Raw genomic sequence first — 16090 nt, 5'->3', positions numbered from 1 at the left:
GATTTGTAGGCATCCCGGAAGGGAGAGTAGCAGTGGTCACCACGTGAGTCAACAAGTCTCCACGCGTATTGATGGTGATGTGTTGAAAGTATTTGGGAGCTATTGTTCTGAAGTTGGCTTTGTTAAAGTCCCCCGTAACAATAAACGCTGCATCTGGGTACGCGGTTTCCTGCTCACTTATATTCCCATACAGTTCCTTGAGTGCCTGGTCTATGTTGGCTTGAGGAGGAATATAAACAGCTGTGATTATGACCGCTGAAAATTCCCTTTTTAGCCAGAATGGTCGACACAAAAGCATATGAAATTCCAGATCAGGGGAGCAGAAGGATTTAATAGAGTGTAGGTTCCTTTCATCACACCACGAGTTGTTGATAAAGAAACAAACGCCCCCACCTTTGCTTTTCCCTGTGAGTTCTGTCAGCTTATGGTCAAGATGCACTTCCTCCTTTAAGGACATTTAAGCCTTACTCATGACATTATTGGTGCAAAGTATTATTAGTGTTAGCCCTGCATTATCGCTTTTTCTCTCTAAGGATTTCCATGTGTGTTTGACCTTGTTTTGTTTATTTGTTGTCGGATTTGTTTGCCACGTGACTGTTGAGCACTATTGTGTTTTCGATTATTTCCTGTTCTTTGCCCCTGCTCTCCCTTGCTATTTTGGATTTTGCTTGCTTTTTATATTGTATTAAACTCAATTTATAGGAAGTCTATTTATTTCATCTGAATCTTTAAACCTTTAAACATTCTATATACCTCAGTAGTGTGTTTGTAGCCACACCCAATCTCTCTCTCACTCTACACCACAGACAAAACCAGAAAGCACATTTCACAGTAAACGAAACTTATAAAACTAGATGAGGCCTGCCTTCCACCCCTCCCTCTTCCTCATTCTCTCTTGCGTTATCAGTGTGAGACTCCAAGAAAATGGCTGAGGCTGGTATGTCGACAGATCAGGATCGGTTCAGCTGTCCAGTGTGTCTGGAACTCCTAAAGGATCCAGTGACTACTCCCTGTGGCCACAATTTCTGTAAGATGTGTATTAATGGCTTCTGGGATAAAGAAGATCAGAAGGGCATCTACAGCTGTCCTCAGTGTAGAGAGACTTTCACTAAAAGGCCTGTTCTACGCAGGAACAACATGCTGGCTGAAGTGGTGGAGGAGCTGAAGAAGACTGAACTCCAAGCTGTTTCTCCTGCTCGCTGTTACGCTGGACCTGATGTGGAATGTGATTCTTGCACTGGGAGAAAACGCAAAGCTCTCAGGACATGTCTGGTTTGTTTGGCCTCCTATTGTGAAGATCATCTTCAACCTCACTATCAGTCTCCTGCCTTCAAGAAGCACAAGTTGGTTGAACCCTGTGCAGAGCTCCAAGAGAAGATCTGCTCTGAACATGACAAACTACTGGGGATCTACTGTCATACTGACCAAAGCTTCATCTGTTACTTGTGTACATTAGAAGAACACAAAGGTCACAATACTGTCTCAACTGAAGCAGAAAGAACTGAAAAACAGGTAGAAACTCTATACCATTATACTTTTCAAGTGCATTTATTCAGATTCTATCTCTAATATAATTTATATTCAGTTGAATTAACTGGCTATATGACTGAATCCCTTATTATAAAATTTTAAAGTTAAAATCAAGGTTATTTGGCAAGGAAATGTTAAACATGTCAGACAGTACGGTGCACTCTGAACAGCTAACACCTGAATATTCTTATAGCATTTTATATCTAACAAACACATGGCCATGTTTAACCTTTAACAGTGCTGTTAAGTTGTTAAAGTTTATATTATGTTTTGTTTCAATTTAAAATTTCTGGTTTATTTTGATTCTGATAGACTGAAAAAAGTTGAGTTGGCTTAAAATTACAAGAGCAACCTTCTACAAGCACTTGTGATGTAAATTAACAAAAATGGACTGAAGTCCACCCAAATAAAAAGATTACATTAAAATCAAATTTACTTGTTTTCCTAAAAAATAACAAAACTGGTTCATTAATTATTATACTGAATACATAGTCTAATAAAACACAAACCATAAAGGTCAGGCACCTTTTTTTTAATTCTAACAGTTTGTGTATAATGCAAAACACTGAAGATACTGTATGCTTAGTGCTGCATTTTACTACTGTGTCCAAAAAAACAAAACCTACAGTAAATCCTTCCTCAAAAGTTACATGAATCATTTTCTACTCTTTTTGTCAGATTAACATTAAAACTACAATTAGAAAAGATGCCTAAATTCTTAGTATTAATCATGCAGCAACTCAGCCTTGCCAGGGCACCTGAGACAGTGATAATGGAAGGCGGTGGGGGGTGGGGGGTGGGGGGACTTGCTCTCTGCAGTGAAGATCTCCGGTGGTGACAAAGCATGATCCAGGGGCTGGCAGGGTGAAGTGGTATCTTCCATCTCTCCCAGTGGCCCTGCAAGGGAGAAACACAGATCTATGTCAATTTACAGCCTGATGAACTTATCTTACCTCCTGAGTGTGCCACACCCCATTACATCTCCTTTTCTCCCGGAGGGTAAATAGTTGTAAATAGAAAATAGTGCTGCTGCTATAATTGGTTATATCTGATACGGTCCAGCTCCATTTAGATTAGCTAAAATATTTAGGCTAGCTATCTAGCGACATCAGTGACCAGCCACATCAGCAAGTGCATTGATGGCATGACATTCATATCCGAGGCTGTGTATGACAGCAAAGGTGTGTGCCTTGATGTAGGTCATGAAAGGGCATGAAGAAGCTGGGAGCAGAGCAACACTAACCCTGTAAGAGCCAAGATCCAGGAGTACCGTCCAGGACCAATCCGCTGCAGCACAAATATCCTGGAAGGGAACGCATCTAACCAGAGTACTGGTCAAGGTGATAGCCCTAGTGAAATGAGCCCTGGAGCTTGGAGCGACCCTTCCAGGACCAATGAGAAGTCTCAGAAGCTGAGAGACAGTCAGCAGGAAAGCCACAGCTGCCTGGCACTACACAAAAGACCAGCAGGGGGCCACCTATAACAGGCAGACTGGGATGTACCATACCCTGGCAAGGATCCCAGTGAATAGCACCATCAGGCAAAAGTACCGATGGAGCCTTGGCTACATCACCATCTACTGCACCATGCCGTCCAGCCATTTCCTGGGCCTCAAGTCCATGCAGGAAGCCTGTTTCACAGTCATGCACCCTGGAGTGTAAATCACTCTCAGCAAAGAGAAATCTGGTTTCTGTTCAGGGCAAGATCTAGTATGCTAACCTTAAAAGACAGTAAAAACAAACAGTAGCCCCTGAGGGTGAGTTTTGGGAGGAAATGTTTGTGGGGGGTGAAAAACCCCTGCTCCTGAGACAAGGTTGAATCTCATGAGCAGTAGACCCAAAGGAATAGCTTCGGCCGCTGCATCTATGAGCCGAGCACCTTCTGCACCTGGACAACAGAGAGGCATTGGCCTAGATGTCCTTTACAGAAGAAAGAGAAACAGGTCCATATCGTGGCTGAATCCCAAACTACCCCAATAAGGTGGTTCTTTGAGTGCCCAAGGTTAAGCCCGAGGCTCAAAGCAGCTTCACAGTACATAAATAACATAATACAAGAATTATATTACATAAAATTATATTATACAAAGGATAATATAACATAAAAATTCAAGATTAATAGACACAATTCAATAAGTGAGACATAATGTGACCTACAGTAGATGTCTTTATATGGTCTTGCTGAAATGCTCCGCTTTGTCATATGACTTCCTTAGCCAATAGATTCAGACATCACTTCCGCAAAGGGCGTTTCCATAGCATCAGCCATGATGCAGCGTCAAGTTCCCTAAGAGCTATTTCATTATCAATCACACCAATTTCTGATTGAACAAATGCTTAGTATGGTCTAAACAAAGCCCCTTCATATCGGATCCTCATCACGAGTGCTGAAAGTAAATTGGGATTTCTAGGAAGTTACAAGAGGTTTAACTCTTTTGTTGCAGTTATTTTTGACATGTAAAGCTCTTGAGTCAGAAATAATAAAACATTTTACTTGTTCTCAGAATGAGCTAAAGAAGGAGCAGATGAAATCCCAACAGAGGATCCAGGAAAAGCAAAAGAAGGTGAAGGAGCTGAAACAGACTGTAGACATCATTAAGGTGAGGAGTAAACACAAACACATAATATGAATAATATAGTGTCACAGTAAAAAAAAATAAATAAATAAATAAATAAAAAAAAAATAAAAAAAATATTTAAAAATCTATAAATGGAATTTAATCTAATGTGTGTGTTATAACAGAGGCGTTCACAGGAAGCAGCATTTGACAGTGAGAGGATTTTCAATGAGCTGATCAGCTCTATGGAGAAAAAGCGCTTGGAGGTGATGGAGCTGATCAGAGCTCAGGAGAAAGCTGATCTGAGTCGAGCTGAACAACTCCTGAATCAACTGGAGCAGGAGATTGCTGATCTTAATAGGAAAGTCACTGAGATGGAGCAGCTTTCACACACACACAATGACATCCACTTCCTCCAGGTAACACTCACTGTCTGATCTACAGAGGGTGCTGTTCCTCACAAAGTTTCCTCCTAAAAGCTCATTACAGCAACAAGAAATGTTCCTGTCTGAGATCACAAGTGTGTCTTTGTTCTGATTCAGTCTGAGATTCATTCGTTCCTCTCGTCCACTTTTCTCCTTCTCTATGATGTGTTTCCTCTCTGTAGAGTTTCCCGTCTCTCTGTGTTTCTCCTGGATGTGACGACTCACTCAGCTTCACTGTCAATCAACATCTCTCATTTGATGGAGTGAGGAAATCTCTCTCAGATCTGAAAAAACAAGTCGAGCAAATCTGTGAGAAGAAAGTCAAAAACGTCTGTCTAGAAGGTGAACAAGCTAATTTTATTCATCCATTACAGTAAAGAGAACCATAAAATTCAAATTAAAAGAAAAAGAAGCAAGCATAATTTACATAAAATGAAAAGGTATTTGCACCTTATGTACAGTGATCAATGCCAATTCTATGCTTAATCCTCCACAATTAACAGATAGAAATAAGTCAGCAGTGCTTGTGAGCAGTTTAACTGGAACAAAAGACAATCCAAAACATCTGAAAATATGACAGTTCTCCAGATCCTCTCCAGAGCCTGTCATCTCCCTGTGTTTGTTTTGCAGATTTCAACATTGATCTTTGGCTGTGTATAGAATATTTGTTATATGTTATCATTTTTATATCTGCTTGTTACACGAACAAAACAATAATTAGATTAGATTAGATTCAACTTTATTGTCATTACACATGTAGAAGTACAAGGCAACGAAATGCAGTTTAGGTCTAACCACAGTGCAGTAGCAGCAAGTGCAGGATATACAGTGTTTACAACAGTTAAATAAGTTAAATGTAATATGGTAATGTGGTAATATGGAAGTAATTTACATGTGTGTGTACTATGAACATAATATACAGATTTACTGAAACTTACAGAAGGATATGTGCAGTAACAAAATATATGGCTAAACCTATAAACAGTAATTCACTTATGTGTATGTACTATGAATATAATATACAGATAAATATATGTACTATGAACAAATATACAGATGGTTATTACTATAAACTGAAATTAACAGAAGGGTATGTGCTATAAACAAAATATATTGTTATTACTATAACCAAAAATATACAGGAGGATATGTACAATGGTAAGGCAATGGTGAGCAGTAATGCAAAAAAAAAGAGCAAGTGTGCAAATGAGCATAGTTTTGTCTAGGAAAAATATGTTCTTTAGTCGGCTGGTCTTGGTCCGGAGTCACCTGAAACGCCTGCCAGAGGGCAGAAGAGAAAACAGTCTCTGGGCAGTATGAGAGGAGTCCTTAAGAATGCTGCGAGCTCGACGCAGACAGCGTTTCTTCTGGATGTCCTCCATTGCTGGAGGTGGAGTCCCTGTGATGCTCTGGGCAGTTTTCACCACCCGCTGCAATGCCCTGCGCTCTGCAACCGAGCAGCTCCCATACCAGACTGTAACACAGCTGGTCAGGATGCTTTCTATTGCGCAGCGGTAGAAGTTCACCAGGATATCCGAGGCAAGCTGATTTTTGTTTAGTGTCCTCAGGAAAAAGAGGCGCTGGTGAGCCTTCTTGACCAAGCTGGAGGTGTTGGTAGTCCAGGACAGGTCCGCTGAGATGTGGATCTCCAGGAACTTGAAACTGGAAACGCGCTCAACAACCATCCCATTGATGTGGATGTTGTCATGTGTGCATCCTGTCTCTTTCCTGAATTCCACAATGAGCTCCTTTGTTTTGGAGGTGTTAAGGAGCAAGTTATTGTTATTGCAGTTGTTGTGGCTATGTGCTGGATCTCCTCCCTGTAGGCAGTCTCATCATTGTTGGTGATGAGACTGATCACTGTAGTGTCATCTGCAAACTTGATGATGGAGTTAGATCCATACACAGGCCTGCAGTCGGAGGTGAAGAGGGAGTAGAGGAAGGGGCTCAGCACACACGCCTTGTGGTACACCAGTGTTGAGTGTGATGGTGTTGGAGCAGATGGAGCCTGATTGAACCTTAGGGTCTTAACTTAGGGTCGCAACGTAAGCTCCAGCCATGTTTGTGTATACAGTCTAAGGTTTTGTTCGCTCTGGTGTGACAGGAAACATGCGGGTGAAATGCTGGTGGGGAGCACTGCCTTTACATTTGAGTGATTAAAATCACCCGCAACAAAAAAACGCAGCTTCCGGATGAACAGTTTGTTGTTTACTGATGGCCGCATAAAGCTTGGAATCAGCATCGGGGGGAATGTAAGCTGCTGTTATAATGCTGGAAGTGAACTCCCGCGGTAGATAAAACGGTCTACATGTAACCATGAGAAATTCCAGGTCAGCCGAACAATGTCTCCCAACAATAACAGAGTTCGTGCACCAAACTTTGTTAACATAAATGCACAATTTACCACCTCTGGCATTACCGGAGCCATCTAATGTCCTATCCGCCCGGAGTGTGTGTCATCCCGCTAGCTCAATAGCGTTGTCCGGAATGCCGCTGTGCAGCCATGTTTCTGTGAAGATCATCACATTGCAATTCAACAGTTTCATGCTGAGAGTGATGCCGAGTCGAATCTCCTCCATTTTGTTCACCAATATTTACACAACTACTGGTTTTCCCTGAATAAACGTCATGCTAATTTCACATACGTGTCCAGCTTCATCAACAAAGAAGTTAAACATGGATATTTATATACACATAGATATTGTTGACATCTCTCTCTGACATTAGTGAGGAATCCAATTTTTCCTATTCATGGTTGAAACTGTTTCCATATCATTTTGTCTGTGTCTCTACAGCTGCAACAATCCAGATGATTTTACCCTCAGAACTAAAGAGCAGAGAAGATTTTTTGCAGTGTAAGTGTAAAACACACACAAAATATGTGTATTGTTTATCTGAACCATCTTTACCTCCTGAATGATGGTGGGTAATATTTAAAATAAAATATTAAATATTAAATTTTTTTAAAAAGAGAGCAGCATTAGAAAGACAAACACAGACAGGTGTCTCACATGCACTCATCCTGTGATTAACATCTAACCTGTGGATATTTTATTACTGTAGATTTCCGTTATCTGACTCTGGATCCAAACACAGCACATCGTGAGCTAATTCTGTCTGAGAAGAACAGAGTTGTGACATGGAGTAGGACAAAACAACAATACTCTGATCATCCAGAGAGATTTGACTCTTGTCCTCAGGTGTTGTGTAAGGAGAGTGTGTGTGGACGCTGTTACTGGGAGGTGGAGAGGAGAGGTGTTGTGTCCATATCAGTCTCATATAAGATAAGCAGGAAAGTAGAAGGTAATGAGTGTTTGTTTGGATACAACAATCAGTCTTGGAGTCTGCGGTGTTCTTCTTCCTCTGTCTTTTTCATGCACAACAACATTGAGACTGACCTCCAAGGTCCAGTGACCTCCAGAATAGGAGTGTATGTGGATCACAGTGCAGGAACTCTGTCCTTCTACAGCGTCTCTGATGTGATGAGGCTACTTCACAGAGTCCACACCACATTCACTCAGCCGCTATACCCTGGATTCTGGATACGGAGCTATGATTCACATATTTCTTTGTGTGATCCAAAATAAGTATGTACGAAAAAAATGTGGGTTTCTTTTGCGTTTCTTTGTGAATAATAAAACTCTCAAACTGCTGCATTCTCAAAATGCTGCTGTTATTTTGTGTTTTGCTGCCAGTAGACTTTAAATTACATTTTTTTAAAGACTACAGTGATATAGAAATTGCTGAATTCATAAATCAGTTGCTCAAAAGTTTCAGTTTAAACAATTGAATCTTTTAAAATTGAACAACTGACAATAATACAGTATGTTATTATAACATCTTTACTGGTTACTTCCTCTCCGGCCCGCCCTCAGGGACCCCTCACCTGAGAACTGAATCAGCTTATGGTCAAGATGCACTTCCTGTTTTAAGGACATTTAAGCCTTACTCATGACATTATTGGTGCAAAGTTTTATTAGTGTTAGCCCTGCATACCCAGCTGCTTATTGCTTTTTCTCTCTAAGGATTTCCATGTGTGTTTGATCTTGTTTTGTTTATTCGTTTGTCAGATTTGTTTGCCACGTGACTGTTGAGCACTATTGTGTTTTGGATTATTTCCTGTTCTTTGCCCCTTTTCTCCCTTGCTATTTTGGATTTTGCTTGCTTTTTGAATTGTATTAAACTCAGATATTTATAGGAAGTCTGTTTATTTCATCTGAATCTTTAAACCTTTAAACATTCTATATACCTCAGTAGTGTGTTTGTAGCCACACCCAATCTCTCTCTCACTCTACACCACATACAAAACCAGAAAGCACATTTCACAGTAAACGAAACTAGATGTTGCCTGCCTTCCACGCCGCCCTTCCTAACGCCATCCCTCATTCCAACCCCAACCCCCACACCTCTCTCTCTTCCTCATTCTTTCTCGCTTTATCAGAGCGAGACTCCAAGAAAATGGCTGAGGCTGGTATGTCGACAGACCAGGATCGGTTCAGCTGTCCAGTGTGTCTGGAACTCCTAAAGGATCCAGTGACTACTCCCTGTGGCCACAATTTCTGTAAGATGTGTATTAATTGCCGCTGGGATAAAGAAGATCAGAAGGGCATCTACAGCTGCCCTCAGTGTAGAGAGACTTTCACTCCAAGGCCTGTTCTACGCAGGAACAACATGCTGGCTGAAGTGGTGGAGCTGAAGAAGACTGAACTTCAAGCTGTTTCTCCTGCTCGCTGTTACGCTAGACCTGATGTGGAGTGTGATTCCTGCACCGGGAGAAAACGCAAAGCTCTCAGGACATGTCTGGTGTGTTTGGCCTCCTATTGTGAAGATCATCTTCAACCTCACTATCAGTCTCCTGCCTTCAAGAAGCACAAGTTAGTTGAAGCCTGTGCAGAGCTCCAGGAGAAGATCTGCTCTGAACATGACAAACTACTGGGGATCTACTGTCATACTGACCAAAGCTTCATCTGTTACTTGTGTACATTAGAAGAACACAAAGGTCACAATACTGTCTCAACTGAAGCAGAAAGAACTGAAAAACAGGTAGAAACTCTATACCATTATACTTTTCAAGTGCATTTATTCAGATTCTATCTCTAATATAATTTATATTGAGTTGAATTAACTGGCTATATGACTGAATCCCTTATTATAGAATTTTAAAGTTAAAATCAAGGTTATTTGGCAAGGAAATGTTAAACAGGTCAGACAGTATGGTGCACTCTGAACAGCTAACACCTGAATATTCTTATAGCATTTTATATCTAACAAACACATGGCCATGTTTAACCTTTAACAGTGCTGTTAAGTTGTTCGTGTTTATATTATGTAGAGATGAGCCGGATACTCGGCTGAAACGAGTATCCGGTACGGATAAAGCACTTCTGCCGAGTACGAGTATTATACGAGTAATACGAGTCAATATCTGTCCCCTACAGTGATAGGCTAGTCACAGCGCCCCTCCCCTACAGTGATAGGCTAGTCACAGCGCCCCTCCCCTACAGTGATAGGCTAGTCACAGCGCCCCTCCCCTACACACATACAGATGTATTGTGATGCTGTGTCTCGCTCTGCTCACTCACAGTCACACACACAACAGCTCTCTGTCTCTCCCTCAGTCACTCGGGTTCGCGGGTCTTTTCCGTTAACGTTTAGTGTTTCTTCAGCTTTTTACTTCGGGTTGTAACGTTAATAATACGTACTTACTAACCAGTAGAGTTCTGGTAAACGTGGGTTCGTTCAGACGTGGTGCTTGCTTGGTAGAATGCGACTCGCATTGCGTCTCTGCCTGTCGGAGATTTTTTTTCTTTTTTAAACCTTCAGCTGTCTCTAACCAGTAACCAGACACTGTGTGTCTGACACGTTTTTGCTGTATTTCATAAAAACATAAAGGTAGTAAGCTAGTGTTATAAATATTACAAATTAATTATTACCAGTCAAAGCCCCGCCCATTTCAAGACAAGCCTCAAAGCCCCGCCCCATTTCAAGACAAACGAAAATGGACTGAAGTCCAACCAAATAAAAAGATTACATTAAAATCAGATTTACTTGTTTTCTTAAAAAATAACAAAAAAAAATTATCAGCTTAATATAAGTAGGCCAGACTGGTTCATTAATTATTTTACTGTATACATAGTCTAATAAAACACAAACCATAAAGGTCAAGCACATTTTTTTAATTCTAACAGTTTGTGTATAATGCAAAACACTGACAATATGCTTAGTGCTGCATTTTACTACTATGTCCAAAAAACAAAACAAACACAAGAGAAAACATCAGTGTAAACCTAAAACCTTCCTCAAACGTTACATGAATCATTTTGTACTCTTTTTGGCTGATTAACATTAAAACATTGTAGAAAAGATGCCTAAATTATTAGTATTAATCATGCAGCAACTCAGCCTTGCCAGGGCACCTGAGACAGTGATGATGGAAGGTGGTGGGGGGTGGGGGGATTGCTCTCTGCAGTGAAGATCTCCGGTGGTGACAAAGCATGATCCAGGGGCTGGCAGGGTAGAAACACAGATCTATGTCAATTTACAGCCTGATGAACTTATCTTACCTCCTGAGTGTGCCACACCCCATTACATCTCCTTTTCCAGAGGGTAAATAGTTGCAAATAGAAAATAGTGCTGCTGCTCTGATTGGTTATATATAATATGTTCCAGCTGCATTTAGATTAGCTAAAATATTTAGGCTATCTTTTTAGCTATCTAGCGACATCAGTGACCAGCCACATCAGCAAGTGCATTGATGGCATGACATTCATATCCGAGGTTGTGTATGACAGCAAAGGTGTGTGCCTTGATGTAGGTCATGAAAGGGCATGAAGAAGCTGGGAGCAGAGCAACACTAACACTGTAAGATCCAAGATCCAGGAGTACCGTTCAGGACCAATCCAGCGCAGCACAAATATCCTGGAAGGGAACGCCTCTAGCTAGAGTACTGGTCAAGGTGATAGCCCTAGTGAAATGAGCCCTGGAGCTTGGAGCGACCCTTCCAGGACCAATGAGAAGTCTCAGAAGCTGAGACACAGTCAGCAGGAAAGCCACAGCTGCCTGGCACTACACAAAAGACCAGCAGGGGGCCACCTATAACAGGCAGACTGGGATGTACCGTACCCTGGCAAGGTTTTCAGTGAACAGCAGCATCAGGCAAAAGTACAGATGGAGCCTTGGCTACATCACCATCTACTGCACCATGCCGTCCAGCCATTTCCCGGGCCTCAAGTCCATGCAGGAAGCCTGTTTCACATTCATGCACCCTTTACTGTAAATCACTCTCAGCAAAAAGAAATCTGGTCTCTGTTCAGGGCAAGATCTAGTATGCCAACCTTAAAAGACAGTAAAAACAAACAGTAGCCCCTGAGGGTGAGTTTTGGGAGGAAATGTTTGTGGGGGGTGAAAAACCCCTGCTCCTGAGACAAGGTTCAATCTCATGAGCAGTAGACCCAAAAGAATAGCTTCGGCCGCTACATCTATGAGCCGAGCACCTTCTGCACCTGGTCAGCAGAGAGGCATTGGCCTAGTTGTCCTTTACAGAAGAAAGAGAAACAGGTCCATATCGTGGCTGAATCCCAAACTACCCCAAGAAGGTGGCTCTTTGAGTGCCCAAGGTTAAGCCCGAGGCTCAAAGCAGCTTCACAGTACATAAATAACATAATACAAGAAAAACTATATTATACAAAGGATAATATAACATAAAAATTCAAGATTAATAGACACAATTCAATAAGTGAGACATAATGTGACCTACAGTAGATGTCTTTATATGGTCTTGCTGAAATGCTCCGCTTTGTCATATGACTTCCTTAGCCAATAGATTCAGACATCACTTCCGCAAAGGGCGTTTCCATAGCATCAGCCATGATGCAGCGTCAAGTTCCCTAAGAGCTATTTCATTATCAATCACACCAATTTCTGATTGAACAAATGCTTAGTATGGTCTAAACAAAGCCCCTTCATATCGGATCCTCATCACGAGTGCTGAAAGTAAACTGGGATTTCTAGGAAGTTACAAGAGGTTTAACTCTTTTGTTGCAGTTATTTTTTACATGTAAAGCTCTGAGTCAGAAATAATAAAACATTTTACTTCTTCTCAGAATGAGCTAAAGAAGGAGCAGATGAAATCCCAGCAGAGGATCCAGGAAAAGCAAAAGAAGGTGCAGGAGCTGAAACAGACTGTAGACATCATTAAGGTGAGGAGTAAACACAAACACATAATATGAATAATATAGTGTCACAGTAAATAATAATAATAATAATAATAATAATAATAATAAAAAGAGCTGATCTATAAATGGAATTTAGTCTAATGTGTGTGTTATAACAGAGGTGTTCACAGGAAGCAGCATTTGACAGTGAGAGGATTTTCAATGAGCTGATCAGCTACATGGAGAAAAAGCGCTTAGAGGTGATGGAGCTGATCAGAGCTCAGGAGAAAGCTGAAGTGAGTCGAGCTGAACAACTCCTGAATCAACTGGAGCAGGAGATTGCTGATCTTAATAGGAAAGTCACTGAGATGGAGCAGCTTTCACACACACACAATGACATCCACTTCCTCCAGGTAACACTCACTGTCTGATCTACAGAGGGCGCTGTTCCTCACAAAGTTTCCTCCTAAAAGCTCATTACAGCAACAAGAAATGTTCCTGTCTGAGATCACAAGTGTGTCTTTGTTATGATTCAGTCTGAGATTCATTCGTTCCTCTCGTCCACTTTTCTCCTTCTCTATGATGTTTCCTCTCTGTAGAGTTTCCCGTCTCTCTGTGTTTCTCCTGGATGTGACGACTCACTCAGCTTCACTGTCAATCAACATCTCTCATTTGATGGAGTGAGGAAAACTCTCTCAGATCTGAAAAAACAAGTCGAGCAAATCTGTGAGGAGAAAGTCAACAAAGTCTGTCTAGAAGGTGAACAAGGAAATATTTTTTTAATCCATTGCAGTAAAGAGAGCCATTAAATTCAAATGAAAAGAAAATGAAGCAAGCATAATTTACATAAAATTAAAATGTATTTGCACCTTATGTACAGTGACCAATGCCAATTCTATGCTTAATCCACAATTAACAGATAGTTAATTAACAAATAAAGCAGATAGAAAACAGCAGTGCTTGTGAGTAGTTTAACTGGAACAAAAGACAATCCAAAACATCCTGTCTTTCCACTTCTTGTATATATATTTTCTGACTGCTTTGCTTTCATCTTTGGCTGTGTATAGAATATTTGTTATATGTTATTATTTTTATATCTGCTTGTGACACGAACAAAACAATAATTACACACAACTACTGGTTTTCCCTGAATAAACGTCATGCTAATTTTACATATGTGTCCAGCTTCATCAACAAAGAAGTTAAACATGGATATTTATATACACATAGATATTGTTGACATCTCTCTCTGACATGAGTGAGGAATCCATTTTTTTCCTATTTATGGTTGAAACTGTTTCTATATCATTTTGTCTGTGTCTCTACAGCTGCAACAATCCAGATGATTTTACCCTCAGAACTAAAGAGCAGAGAAGATTTTTTGCAGTGTAAGTGTAAAACACACACACAAAATATGTGTATTGTTTATCTGAACCATCTTTACCTCCTGACTGATGGTGGGTAATATTTAAAATAAAATATTAAACAATATTTAAATGAGAGAAACACAGACAAGTGTCTCACACACACTTATTATAAATCCTGTGATTAACATCTAACGTGGATATTTATTACTGTAGATTTCTGTTATCTGACTCTGGATCCAAACACAGCACATCGTCAGCTAATTCTGTCTGAGAAGTACAGAGTGGTGAGACGGAGTAAGACAGAACAACAATACCTTGATCATCCAGGGAGATTTGACATCTGGACTCAGGTGTTGTGTAAGGAGAGTGTGTGTGGACGCTGTTACTGGGAGGTGGAGTGGAGCGATGTTGTGTCCATATCAGTCTCATATAAAGAGATCAGCAGGAAAGGAAAGGGTGATGAGTGTGGGTTTGGACACAACAGTCAGTCCTGGAGTCTGGGGTGTTTTTCCTCTTCCGTCTTTTTCTGGCACAACAACATTGAGACTGAGCTCCAAGGTCCATCATCCTCCAGAATAGGAGTGTATGTGGATCACAGTGCAGGAACTCTGTCCTTCTACAACGTCTCTGACACCATGAGGCTCCTCCACAGAGTCCACACCACATTCACTCAGCCTCTATATGCTGGCTTCTATTTATTTAGTTTTAATTCACCTACAAGGTTATGTGATCCAAAATGAAATATGATAATAAAAAGTTTGTGTCAGATTTAATATTGTTCTGTACTACAATGGGTAGTAGTTTGGTGATGAAATAAATAATGGTGATGATTACTAATCTAATTTATCGATTACTAACTTGCATAATCTTAATGCAAGATGTTTCTAGAAAAAAAATTAAACAAACTATTGTATCAGTATGCACTATGCACTTTTTTTTTCAATTTCAGAAACAATAAAGCTAAATAATAATCAAACTGTTGGAACTTTTTGTGCTGCTGCTAGTGGAAACACGCCCTACTCGGTGCCAGAACAGGCAAGCATCAGTGTATTGATTAAAAATTGATCCAAAATTAAAATTATGAAACCCTTTTTTCATCTGGCCTAGAGTATAAATTTCTTTACCTCCTTAGACCGACATGAGTCATGGTTTGGCTTGGTGCTAAAATCCTGTTTGGTGTAGACTGGTGGTGGTCTGATCTATTACAAACACACTTGAAAGAAAACAGGATTTTATTTTTAATTCAAACTTAATACGTGTCTATTCATTTTATGATTCATTGCTAACAGTAAGGGTAATTTTTTGCCAATTATTTTATTTTTGTTAATTAGAGAGAGTTGCGAGAGAGGAGGATGCTGAGGATAGAGTTAGGTGGAAACAGATGCTTCATTGTGGTGACCCCTAACTGGAAAAGCCAAAAGAAGAGGAAGAAGATCAGACAAATAAAGTAGATGAAACTTAATTACAAGTCCACAAACTAATCCTACTGAATTTGACAAACTTTTGAAACATTATTTATGAACTAAGGTTGAACACAAAATTGTATATAATACATACACCATACATTTAAAACATGCACACTGCAATCTTATGATATTTGTAGCCAATAACTGAAGGAATTTGTATTGTCTCATATTTGTGTTAGAATTTAACTGAACTGGAATTAAGAGGCCCAAACCTGTTCATGTATGTCACTGCCTCTGTGTCATAAAGACATGGTTTACTAACATTTGATATGTAAGAACATCTCTGTACTCAACTCTTACTGTTGCAGACACCAGAAGTGGGAATAAGTCACACATGTGCAAGTCACAAGTAAGTTTCAAGTCACGAATGTCAAGTCAAAGTCAAGTGGAGTCTTTTTTTAATATTTGTCAAGCAAGTCTCAAGTCTCAAGTTTGTGACTTAAGTCTGACTCGAGTCAAGTCATATGACTGGAGTCCCCCATCTCTGGCAGACACTCTCATCTACAGAGCAGAGGTCACATTCCCAGTAACCTCATCTACCCTCCTCTGTTGTGTGAGTCTCAAACAGTGGTGATTGGTGGGTAATTGCCAGTCT

The 16090-nt window shown here is 40.3% G+C and overlaps 2 protein-coding genes across 3 annotated transcripts; both read left to right on the top strand.

The window, feature by feature from the left end:
* The first annotated feature begins 907 nt into the window (after positions 1 to 907).
* Positions 908 to 8710, top strand: LOC132857808 (E3 ubiquitin-protein ligase TRIM16-like). Of its 2 annotated transcripts, XM_060887871.1 has the most exons (7): positions 908 to 1027; positions 1131 to 1512; positions 4031 to 4126; positions 4270 to 4503; positions 4692 to 4851; positions 7305 to 7364; positions 7573 to 8710. In XM_060887871.1, the coding sequence occupies exons 2-7, from the start codon at positions 1138 to 1140 to the stop codon at positions 8094 to 8096; spliced, it is 1449 nt and encodes a 482-aa protein (XP_060743854.1). In that variant the 5' UTR covers positions 908 to 1027; positions 1131 to 1137; the 3' UTR covers positions 8097 to 8710. The 2 variants fall into 2 exon arrangements, with proteins under 2 accessions (XP_060743854.1, XP_060743853.1); XM_060887870.1 differs by having other exon boundaries at positions 908 to 1512.
* Positions 7968 to 14802, top strand: LOC132857809 (E3 ubiquitin/ISG15 ligase TRIM25-like). The gene is made up of 7 exons (XM_060887872.1): positions 7968 to 8096; positions 8951 to 9552; positions 12612 to 12707; positions 12842 to 13075; positions 13262 to 13421; positions 13991 to 14050; positions 14243 to 14802. Exons 2-7 carry the CDS (start codon positions 8968 to 8970, stop codon positions 14767 to 14769), a joined length of 1662 nt encoding a protein of 553 aa, XP_060743855.1. The 5' UTR covers positions 7968 to 8096; positions 8951 to 8967; the 3' UTR covers positions 14770 to 14802.
* The last annotated feature ends 1288 nt before the right edge of the window (positions 14803 to 16090 follow it).

Source organism: Tachysurus vachellii, chromosome 15 (assembly GCF_030014155.1).
Source record: "Tachysurus vachellii isolate PV-2020 chromosome 15, HZAU_Pvac_v1, whole genome shotgun sequence".
NCBI lineage: Eukaryota > Metazoa > Chordata > Actinopteri > Siluriformes > Bagridae > Tachysurus > Tachysurus vachellii.
The sequence above is the reverse complement of the archived record's forward strand: the minus strand, read 5'-3'. Positions and strand labels throughout refer to the sequence as shown.

Coding starts and splice junctions, on each gene's coding strand:
- LOC132857809 (XM_060887872.1), top strand. CDS start 8,968: ATGGCTGAGGCTGGTATGTCGACAGACCAGGATCGGTTCAGCTGTCCA. Junction 9,553..12,611: donor CAGAAAGAACTGAAAAACAG/GTAGAAACTCTA, acceptor ACTTCTTCTCAG/AATGAGCTAAAGAAGGAGCA. Junction 13,076..13,261: donor ATGACATCCACTTCCTCCAG/GTAACACTCACT, acceptor TCCTCTCTGTAG/AGTTTCCCGTCTCTCTGTGT.
- LOC132857808 (XM_060887870.1), top strand. CDS start 925: ATGGCTGAGGCTGGTATGTCGACAGATCAGGATCGGTTCAGCTGTCCA. Junction 1,513..4,030: donor CAGAAAGAACTGAAAAACAG/GTAGAAACTCTA, acceptor ACTTGTTCTCAG/AATGAGCTAAAGAAGGAGCA. Junction 4,852..7,304: donor CAAAAACGTCTGTCTAGAAG/GTGAACAAGCTA, acceptor GTGTCTCTACAG/CTGCAACAATCCAGATGATT.